Genomic DNA, 11760 nt, shown 5'->3' on the forward strand with positions numbered 1-11760 from the left:
TACACTTTGCAAAAGTGCATCAATACTATTTACGCGAGATAATAATTTAGATATTAAGATATTTCACGAATTAGAATTGCTACTGAATTTTCAATAAATAATAGCATTAAAATAGTAATAGCAATATTACTAAGGAATGCAAGAAACGAGTAAAACATTTTTTGCTACCGTATATTTATTACAATTTTGTAAGCATAGTATTTTAAATACATGATAATAAAGAGTAAAAACTAATAAGCAGGTATTATATGCAACATTGTGCTATACGATAAACCATTGTAATGATTATCCTTTTCAGTCAAAAATACACTCATCGTGTATTACATTAAAAATGATATTTATTCAAAATTCTAAATGTTATTGAAATTTGTAATAGAGGTAATGATAATTTAGAGTGTATTGCAGCACTTACTTTTTGGCACTCGGTTTTGAAATGTTAGGTATCCTTAGAAACAAACATATTGTCGAAAGACAAGAATCGTAGCAGTGAAATTCAATGCCTGCAAAATCCCTGTAGATTGTTCAATTTTTTATTTCTCTTAACTCCTCTAGTGAAATTGTAAAAGCTAGCGGTTTTCGTGAATAATGATTGCATTTATTAGTGTAGCTTAATATCTATCATTGGTTTAGATAATATTAGATTTTTCTTGGTGTCATAGGACTGGTAACCATGTCAGGACAGGGCAGCAGCAGCAGCGGTAGTCTGATGCAAGTGTCAAGCCTCCCTGGTAGCTATCAACCCATGGAATGTGAGGCTTCACCTCGTCATTCAAGTAGTCGGCGCGGCATAACAACAGGCTATCCATCAACATCAGCCACTGGGGTGTCTGCGTCCACTTCGATGTCCATGCAGCCCATGGACAACTCGCTGATACCAAGCTCTCTTGGATCGTACAATAGCCTAATTCTACCTGGTATACCCCATCTGCCTGCGATGATGACCTCACCAATGATACAGCAGCAAAATTTCTATAATTATGGTTACTCGACGACAGATTCACATGGGATGGTTAGACAGCCGTCGACGGTTTCAACCGGTAAACAGAGAGATCCGGAAAGGGAAGATAGCCCTATGGTTGGGGTGTGCGTCCAACAAAGTCCAGTCGCTATCCATTGAATTAGAAAAGGAAATAACGGAGGACAATACACATGTTACGATCGTGAGACCGTAGATAACTATTAAACGGTTACGAATCGAGCTCATGGCAAGTTTAGAGTATTGTCGTGGCGTCAATGAAGAAACGAATAAAACTAGGAAAGGAAAACGTACAGCTTGAAGTCGTCCCCAAACATTAGTTTATCAAGTACCAAGACAAGTAGTGTAATATTATTGATCACTATGACAGTGAACCCTATAGCTTTTCGGAATTGGTTTGACTGATCGACGTAGAGAAGAAGAAGGATAAAAATAAGAAGAATAAGAAGACGATGTGACGATGAAGAGATAGTAGGACAAAAAAAGGAAACAAAAAAAAAGAAAAGAAATTACATGGAAAAACGTATTCCAAAGCAAATCACAAACGAAGCCTTTGTCTCTGAACCAAGAGATTACCAGAATGGAGACGTACTTTAAGCGTGATAACATTTAATGACGCCGTGAAGATACTGATAAGTAGGAAAAAGCTAAGAAAAGAAAAAGAACGAGGGTAACCTCTTTTTCTGTTACTTTTTTTACAAGCTGACTGGCCCTATATTGGGCATGGATATATAACTAGCACAGAAGATTTATGAAACTTTTCGAGCATGGACAGACAGTTATGGTCTAGTGAGGATGAACCCAGCTGGCCTCGTGGGTCCTGCCCGATTCTGTAGACACTTTGAACAGTTTAGTCGATACAACATTAAGAAGAAAAAGAAGAAAGAAGAAAAAAAAAACAAAAACGTTCGGTACTCAAACTGTGTGGCCTAGAGAGCGAAAAAGTGATAATTACTATTATTACCGCGTAAAAAGAAGGAAGTCGTAAGAATTACCAATTTAAGCATGTACCATCATACAGTTTTATACACCATGTCACGAATGTAAACGGTTAGGAAATAATTGCGAGCAAACAGTTGTGTCGAATGCTGGCTATTTGTACAATACACTTAGGTGAATGATAAGAGTGCAGCTTTAGAGTTTAGCTTGTAAGTGTGAGAGAGGGAGGTAATACAGACATTGTTAACACAATTCTTTTTATTTACTTTGATGAAAAATGAGGATATTGCAAACGTCAGTTTGTTGCTAAAGAAGGACTTTAAACAAACGAGGTTTGCGCAGCTTAACAACAATACATCATATTTATACATAAAAACAGTAATAAGAAAGCTTACAAAAGCAGTATACACGTAAGAGCGATCAAGAATGGTATAATCATACGAAAAACCTAGGTACTTTATAATAAACAATACGCGCGTATTCACATACACATGTTTCCAATGCTAATCGTCATTGATTTTTGCCGTTTGCTCTGATGATCATTTATTTCTTATCGCATGATATAGGTTTGAATTATTTTCAAGTTGTCAGCTTCACTTTTGTCGTGTTTTAAAAAAAAAAAAAAGGATTCCTTCCAATCGATTATTTTTATGTGATTTTAATTTCGTATAAAGACTACGAGTGTTCATGATAAATATATATATATATTTATATACATATATGCACGCATATACACATACATATATATATATATATATATATATATTTATATACATATATATATATTTATGTTGCAAGAAAACGCGTTCAATATTTCTGATTCTACTAAATTTCAATTGCCGCGAGTGTATTTCTTGAATACGCTACCATTTGTAGGTGTAGTATAGTACCTGATGGCAGACTAATTGCAATTGAAGTAGTAAGTCTTTATACAGCGCAGATGTGACCGGCAACAATATAAATTTTAATAATCATCACTAATGTATATTATAAAAAGAAGGAGTCCTAGTGAATTATACATGTTGCTTATCATCTTCGTTGAAAATAGCAAGCAGTAAAAATATTTTTATATGGAAACAGCTTAATTGTATCAATATCTTCATAATCGTCTCTCGATCGGTAGCCTACGATGCATTATGAGATAGATAAAGATGTGGCAATTTGTCTTTCTTCCATTTTCTATCGATATTAGTCACATATATACAAATATTACATTTTGCTTTCATTTTTGCGACGCAAAATGTAATTTATACAAAGGGGAAAAAAAAGACAAATTTACTTCGAATATCGCATTATGTAAGAATAAAAGCTACATGTATAATTCATTAATCATTTTTGATCTTATGTCATTGTTGTCATTATCATTGTCAATTTTTTTTTTCTTTCATTTTATTTCTCTTTTATACATTTCGTTGCGATGTGTTCCTTTAATAGGTTCTTCTTTTTTATTCTTATATTATAAAATCTGCAATATCAAATAGTAGTCTTAAATAATATTTCCACTGTATGATTGTGACTGTTGACAAAAAAAGAGCTTGACCTAAAAAAAAAAAAAATGATGATAGATAACTGAAATTCCTAGCACTGCATTTGAAAAAGACATACATATATCTCATAGCCAAGTTCGAATCCAAAAAAATTCATTTTGTATTAGTTGTTAATGTATATGAAACATAATACACACAGTCTTCAGTAGTTGATAGAAATGATATATTTTATCAGCTATTCTGTCTGCTGCGAATTATTTTAATCGTGCAGACTTTGAAATGATTTGTATATTTTTATACAGCTGCAATCAGAAATTCTCAGAAGTACATTTTTGACATAAGCACATTAGCATTTTCAAGTTAAACTTGAAGGTTCACGTTCATCGTACCCGCGCATCGACTCTTATTAGTTATTAAATGAAATAAACATTTTTAACGATAGACACGTACATAAATATATTTAAGTCCTGCTTGTAACTCTTGAATTTCTACGATTCCTTGGGTATATATTTAAAAAAGAAAGAAAAGAAAAAAAAAACTACAAAGAAAGAAAAAAAACCCACGAAAGTGAAATGAGTCCATGTCGTGATTAGGGACGATTTTGAAAACGATTCGAAATAATAAGAAGAAAAAAAGAAAAGATACGAAATAATAATAAAAATAATAATAAAAAAAAAAAAAAAAGATTCGATGACATTACCTAGAAGAGGATACAACATCGTAGCAGAAGACGTTTTGTCAAAAGATCGAAAGCAGTTATTATATTCTCGCACAATACATGCAGGTCACGACTAAGTGTATCGTATCTGAGAGCATTAATAACTTTTTAGTAATTTCAGCAGTACAAGCTGTACGTGGTGTTTGATCTATCAGATGTAAAGAGATTTTACTCGCGAGGCGTGCAGGATTTTCTGTGACAAATTCTAACGTTCTCTCGATCTCACTAAACGGCAAAAATCAGTACACTCTATAAATATAGATAATGTGTGATTTCACACGTGCCCTCTTCCGAATCCATGTTGTTAGTCACTGTGCTCATTAGTCCTTAATTATGACAATGAAATTTAATCAGTAAATTCATGAATTTTTTTTAAAGACAATTTTCACTGCTGTATCGTATGTCTTTTAATTCGTAAATAGCCTTTAACAAATCACCAAAATTCGACTGAAATATTTCTTGACGAAATTATTTTGTTATTTTAACATTGATAATAGCGATGATGGGTGATGATCTGTAACGTACCGAGATTTCATAATTATTTACAAACTTTTACAACATAAAACGCGTCACAGACATTATGTATTTTAATCATACAATTGAATAAAGCTAAAAACGAAATAAAATAAAACAAAACAAAGAAACATACTGTACAGTATCGAATGAAAAAAAAACAAAAATAATTATGACCCCTAATTTTTTCCTTGACCGACTTGTGGGCACAGTGCCATCTTTGGCAATGCATCGAAGCATTTTCTTTTTTGACGATTGTTGACTAACTGAATAATTATTATTGTTTATCTGTATCAAAGTGATTGGCTATATATATGGGCTATATAATATAACTTTTAGTGAATTTAAGAAGAGAACTAGTTAAACAAAAAAAAGGCGATTGCTGTCGAGATTTAAATTTAGAGACAATTTTTTCGGGAAAGGGGGGGCGCAGTTCGAACAATTCCTGTATTGAAGGAGCATCTCGACGTGATTCTATGAGAATAAATGAATGGGAGAGAAAGAATGAATGAATGATGAATGAAAGAATGAATGAATGAATGAATGAATTAGTGAATGAATGAGAATGAGAAAAAGACCGTGAGAAAGAGAGGGAGAGGATGAGAGAGAGTGTCTGATTGAATTAATGAGGAAATATGGAAGAACTGTTAGAGAGTGTGCAGGATGGCGCTACAAGAACACAAATTCTTAAATGATGGAACAAAATTCCTAATCACAGACGATATCATATTGTGATGCATATATTATACATATATAATTAATTTTTCTTTCCTGTGGAAAAGCATCTTTATCGATATTGATTTTAAAATTGCTTATCATAATTCATTGTATCTTTGACACGTGCGCATTATTTATTGACAATTATTAATGAATTAATTAATTAACCCTTGGAAAAAAAAAGAAGAAATTTATCCACACTCAACAATTGTCGCAAAATGCAGAATATTTAAGCCAATTAGCAAACCACAGAGATCTATACACTTACATAGAAGTAAGAGCTAGCCGTAATTCATGTTCCAAATGATTTGCTTTTCGTACTTTATAAATGCTTGCCAGATAAATAATTTTACATCAAGTACAGTCGTATTTTTTTTTCTTTTTTTTTCTATTTTCTTTCTTGGTTCGTCATATAGTCATTATTATAAATATATATATATATATATACACCATCGAAGGGTAAGGAAAACGCGTGTAAATTGTTCTTTATAGTCATCTCACTTTATTAAATACCCATTAAAAAGCATGCAAAATGACAAATGACTCTCATGAAATAAATAAAAAAAATTCGCCATAAGCATTAAAGCAAAAATCAAATCTTCCCACATCTCGAAAATAATTTAAAAAAAAAAAAAAGGAAAAAAAAACACAATATAAATAATTAAATTAATAAAAATCAACCGTTCTTCACCTACATCTAATTTTAATTTTCGCAATCACAGTGAGGAGATTAATACACCTCTTGTGCCTCTTATAGCCATTAAAAAAATAAAAAAAATAAATATCTTTCTTCCGTGTGCATTGCTTGTATTTTAAATAATCTTTTTAGAAATACGAAGGGAGAGAGGGGCGTGTTTTTTGTGCCCAAAGATATAATAAAAAAAAAAAGAAAAAAATATGATTGAACGACGTTGACGAAAAAGACTACTTTATTAATTTGTATAAACGATGAAAAAAAATAAATAAATAAAACTTAATTTCTTTATGGAATCTTTGGAACATGTTGCGGCCGGAGTAAAATAACATAAGTTTCCTAACGTCATGTGTGAAAACATTGTGTTCAGAAAAATATGCTATAATACGACTGATATATACCTGAGTGGCTGCATGCGGGCGTCTTTTGAGAATTGGGCATGTCAAACAATTGTCTTGATATTCTCCTTCGGCGATGGCATGTACCAATTGGGTTTAAATAAAAAAAAAATATAAAGGATGAATGCAGGAAATGAAGAAAAAAAAAAGAGAAAAAAAGAGAAAACGAACTATGGAATTATGATACAAAAAACCTGTTTATTAAGATTAAGTAAAAAAGAAAAAAAAAAATGAAAAAGAAGAAAAAAAGAATGAAATAAAAGTCTGTGCAAGAAGAAAATATTCTATCTAATGACTGTATACATTGTCATATTATCATTATGGTGATTATTATAATTATTATTATATATAATAATGTAATTGAAAATTTGAAACGATATTACATAAGGTTAATAATAAACAAACGCATCTTCACCTTTGCTGTTACGTTTTCTTTTATATGCCTTTAATCATCATCCGAACCTAATCATCATCTCATCATCATTATTATCATCATCATCATTATCGTCATTCATTTAATGCATTTATATGAGGTTTTTATAAAAGAAATATTTTATAAATAATTTCAAATTGTCTAACGAAACCCGCGCCGATCGAAGCGCCGTCTAGTAGTTAGTAATTAAAGTTTTAATCATCAATAACAAATATACATAAGTTAAATGATATATTTTAATTGGACTTTATATATTATTTTACCTTGTTTATTTTATTTCGTCATTTAATAAATAATTATCAACATTTATGATTCATTGTCAATCTTATGACCATCTCATATTAGATTTCCCAGCAGATGTCGTTAAATCCTGTAAAAAAATATTCCAAAAGTAGAATCTATTCTTTTATTTTAGAGCTGTGACATCCAATAGAAGCGGTTGCAAGGCAACATGTCTGCCTCGTGAGAGAAGAAAACGTGTGAATTAGATATTCTTCGCTTTTGTAAATCCTATTCCTACAAATAGATGGAAGTTCTATTATTACTTTAGAATCCCGAAAGTAATCTTTTGTAGATAATGAGTTTCTCCGTAAAGAAAACCGGTGGAAGAATGTGGCACGAAGCTCGGAAGCAGGAGAAAAAAATACGTGGGATGTTGGTCGATTATCGTCGTAGGGCTGAACGTCGTAGGGATTATTATGAAAAAATTGTAAGTACACTAAATATAGATTTCATATAATTCAACTAATATCCATCGAAGTTACGTAAAGTCTTTCATTTTCTTTACGATCTGTTATCTTGTCTAACCTTTTGAATATACCTTATTATTTTACTTCTTCCTTTTGTATTTGTATTTTTTTTTATATTTATGGATTTATATTTTTTATAAGAAATCAGATCCTACCCAGTTTCTCCAGCTTCACGGTAGACCATGCAAAATACATTTGGATCCAGCTATAGCTGCTGCTGGTGACAGTCCAGCAAATATGTAAGCATTTAAATAAATTTATTTTTATATTTTTATTTTTTAATATTTTTTTGTCATTTTCAGGATGCCATGGCAAGGAAATGAAGATAATCTCATAGACCGTTTTGATGTACGTGCTCATTTAGATTGGATACCAGAAGCACCAAATAATATTGATGTTGATATTGCTCTTACAAGCGAAGACAGACACATAAATTATGAACGTTATCGCATAATTGTTCAAAATGAATTTTTGGGAGGTTAGCAGTTTTCTTGCTTTCACTCTATTATACATTATAAAAAGTTGTTAATAATAATCTTTTGTATAGTCGCCGAAGAGAAATTTTTACATCAAATACATGTAGAAGAACAATTTGGTTCATCTACTAAGGTAGATGCTGCAAAAGATAAGAAAAAATCTTCTAACAATGCTGCTATAGGTTATAACTACGAAACAGAAGAACCTATTCCTGATGCAGCCAAAACTTTAGATTCTGTTTTACCGGATGACAAACCTGACGATGAGGATAGTGACATCGATTTAGGTTAAGATTATTTTAAGAATTATTACCCCTGACGAAAACCTACCGCTTGGGTTAGAGTTTCGTCGAGCTAAATGGCACGGGAAGGAGTTATTACATTACATGACTTTCTATGCCATAAATATATTCATCGTTTCCTATTTTATACAGATATTTGCGTAGATGTTTCTCAAATTGAATCAACCCAAGCACATGAGATGAATTTAGTTGCTCAAAAATATGGACTCATGGGAGCTGATTATTTTAGTTTTTTAACTCAAGATTTTGAAGAAGCAGAGACATTAAGACAAGCACGGAAACAAGAAGAAGAAAAGGCTATGTATTCTGTATGAAAAATATCAATTCTATGCAGAATGGTTTTACAAATTCTTTTTTGGATATCTTTATTTTTATTTATCAAATAGGGTCGAAGATCTCGCAGAGAAAGACGAGCATTTCGAGAAAAGAAGATGATCGGTCGTGTTATGAGTCCACCAAGGTAACTTACATTTTGTTAGCTTTATAAAATATATTTATAGAATATATCTTTTTTAATATGTTTATCTTTTCTTAGTTATGCTGCTCGGGAAAGTCCTGAATATAATCCTTACAGAAAGTCTTCTTCAAAATCTCGTTCGCGATCTGCTACGCCTGTAAATACTGGACAAATTACTTATATAACAAGTTTTGGTGGGGAAGAAGAAGCTCATAGTAGTTCTTCTCATGTAACTTCTTCAAATTCGAAAAAAGTCAATTATTCGCACCTCAAAAGAAGAAAATCGGAAAGTCCGATTTCAAACGAAAGGACAATTAGTAGAAAATTATCAAAATCTAGATCAAGAAGTTGTTCACGTTCAGTTAGTAGAAGCAAATCTTACAGGACGCGTGACAGGAGGCGCAGTGTCTCGCGAATTAGGTAAATTTATCGTTTTTATTTTTATGATATGATCCTTCTTTTAGAAATGAATTAACAGTAAATTATTTGTATTGAATTCTTTTTCTTTTTTAGATCCAGAAGAACGCGATCGAAACATAGGAAAATTCAAAGATCCAGAACAAGAAGCCGTTCACGACGATCAAGGACACGTAGTAAATCTCGATCTCGATGTAGAAGTACAAGCAGATCAAGATCGCGTTCAATTTCGCGATCTCGATCAAGATCCGCTTCCCGTCAACGTTTAAGGAGATCAAGAAGTTCCTCATCAAGCACCACATCGATATCAAAATCTAGATCAAGATCTAAATCGCATCACAGAAGTCGTTCCAGAGATAGTTATCGTCGAAGACGTTATTCTCCATCTAAATCTAGATCAAAATCACGTTCAAGATCTAAATCCCAATCAAGATCTAGATCTAGGTCCAAAAGCAATAATAGTAAACGATCGCGAAGTATTGAGAATAAAACGCAAGCACTGCCAAGGTAATGTTTTATTTTATAAAAATTCGCGCCAATGTATAATATAGATTTATAAATTCAAATATTTGTCATTTTCTATTTTAAATTTTATTTGTCTTATTCGTTTAAACAGATATTATGGCCGTCGAGGCAAATCATCCAGTCTTGAATTAGAATTATCTGACAAAGAAGAAAAAGCCACACCATCAACACCAAAGCCAACAGTAACACCCACAAGCATGTAAATATATTTTAATTTTGATCCAAAAATATTTTTTATATTCGCGCGTGTGTGTATATACGATATCGTGTATTTAAATATTTGATTTTTAATTAATAATTGCAGAAACAAGCCAAAGGCAGGGTTAAGTACAAATTCTGGTGGCGGACACAAAGTCAGTAAGAACCATAACGCTTTCTTAGTCACTTAACGCACAGAGAATAAAGACAGAACATACTTGTTCCTATATAAATCTCTCAACGAGGAGCTTTAGCGAGTGCTACTCGTTTTTATTACGTCGGACCGGACGTCAATGAGGCGTTCATATAATATTATTTATTCAGTCCTCTATTTTTCATTAATTTTTACAAATTTGCTAACGATTTCAATTTACTTTAAACTGCAAAGAATTTGAATTATTCATATCAAAGTTTTAACTATTTAGAATATACATATATATCGTATCGAATATACATTTATATTCTTTATCAGGAGACTTAAATGATCGCAAATGAATTATTTTCAAATTCTTTGCAGCGCAGTTCAATTGTGTTCTATTGATAGTAGACTAATATTTGAAGTAGAATTATCTTAAATAAAAAAAACTACACTTACATAAAAAAGGAGAAAAATAAAATAAAATAAAAAACAAAAGAAGTAGCTCAAAAGTACAGGCCATTAAGAGTTTTTTTTTTCAGTCTCTGAAAATAACACCCCAAGAGCGGCTTAAGAAAAAGATGCAGGCACTATTGAATAGGCAATGTGAGTAAAAAATTAATCAGAGTTTAATCAAAATATCCTTCGCTCAATTTTAATGATCAATATTTTTTGGTAATACAGATAAAGCGGACAAGAAGGCAGAACAGTTAAGAATAGAAAAGAAGGAACAACAAAGACAAGACCGAGAAGATGAAATTAGAGAGATGTCATTAAAATTACGTCGAAAGTAAGTAATAATAATAAATAAATAAATAAATAAATACAACTGCAAATATATATAAAAATATGTATTTATATTGTTTCTAGACAAAGAGAACGAAGACATCGATACGAAGGTCACAGTTCTGATTCACGATCTTCCATTTCTCGTACGCCGAGTCCAGGTCGTAGTCCAAGACATCATATACGTCGAGATAGGAGAGAAAGGGATAGGGATATAGAAATAGATAGAGAAAGGGAAAGAGATAGAGATAGAGATAGAGACAGAGATAGAGAGAGGGAAAGAGAAAGAGAGAGGGAAAGGGATAGAGAAAGAGATAGGCGTGATGAGAGGGAAAGATGCAGGCAAGAATCCCGAAGGAGATACAGAGATTCTCCTCTTCGTTCTTTAAGTCCAAGAAGTAGTCGGTAACGTCTCAGATTTAATAAATATTTTATTTTTCATAATTAACTAATAAAATTATTTTCAAATCGATTTACTATATTTCTTTTTACAGAGGCTTGGTAGACTACTAATGCAAGAATTAAGAATATGCCTAATTTGTTATACACAATGATTTTATATAATTTAATAAGAAACTTCCTGTTTACAATTGCATTCCTTCTTAGAAGTGTGCTGCTTCAAGTTTGGATTTCATAATAACAAAAAACAAAACAAAAAATGTTATTTGAACAATGTATTATTGTGTAAGCTATTATATATATATATATATAAATTTATCGGGATCTGCTCTATAAGTTGATATTGTCTTATCTGCTCTATTTTAAAACTTATTAAATAAATAGAATCGTTTATAAAACAATCATGTGATCTATTGAATTCATACATATGTAGATAATGA

General features: G+C 31.5%; 2 protein-coding genes across 10 annotated transcripts in view; both read left to right on the forward strand.

The window, feature by feature from the left end:
- The window catches only part of mnb (minibrain), a 63706-nt gene extending 56845 nt beyond the window's left edge, over nt 1–6861 (forward strand). For all 9 annotated transcript variants that reach the window (XM_089170022.1, XM_089170024.1, XM_089170026.1 and 6 more), the window contains one exon: nt 660–6861. In XM_089170022.1, coding sequence (XP_089026148.1) covers nt 660–1117 — 458 coding nt within the window. In that variant the 3' untranslated portion in view covers nt 1118–6861. The remainder of the gene's footprint in view (nt 1–659) is intronic.
- A 268-nt stretch (nt 6862–7129) lies between these two features.
- Nucleotides 7130–11721, forward strand: LOC107069424 (uncharacterized). The gene is made up of 14 exons (XM_015326732.2): nt 7130–7584; nt 7766–7863; nt 7927–8102; nt 8172–8387; nt 8535–8710; nt 8789–8862; nt 8938–9279; nt 9373–9783; nt 9893–10000; nt 10106–10154; nt 10678–10741; nt 10820–10925; nt 11006–11326; nt 11416–11721. The coding sequence occupies exons 1-14, from the start codon at nt 7453–7455 to the stop codon at nt 11432–11434; spliced, it is 2292 nt and encodes a 763-aa protein (XP_015182218.2). The 5' UTR covers nt 7130–7452; the 3' UTR covers nt 11435–11721.
- The last annotated feature ends 39 nt before the right edge of the window (nt 11722–11760 follow it).

The sequence above is a fragment of the Polistes dominula genome, unplaced genomic scaffold (genome assembly GCF_049000335.1).
Source record: "Polistes dominula isolate Pdom_NZ unplaced genomic scaffold, Pdom_raw_medaka contig_15, whole genome shotgun sequence".
NCBI lineage: Eukaryota > Metazoa > Arthropoda > Insecta > Hymenoptera > Vespidae > Polistes > Polistes dominula.

Excerpts from the sequence above, each read along its gene's own strand:
- LOC107069424 (XM_015326732.2), top strand. The coding sequence starts at position 7,453 with ATGAGTTTCTCCGTAAAGAAAACCGGTGGAAGAATGTGGCACGAAGCT. Across the intron at positions 9,280-9,372 it reads CGCAGTGTCTCGCGAATTAG|ATCCAGAAGAACGCGATCGA; the intron begins GTAAATTTATCG and ends TTTCTTTTTTAG. Across the intron at positions 10,742-10,819 it reads GGCACTATTGAATAGGCAAT|ATAAAGCGGACAAGAAGGCA; the intron begins GTGAGTAAAAAA and ends TTGGTAATACAG.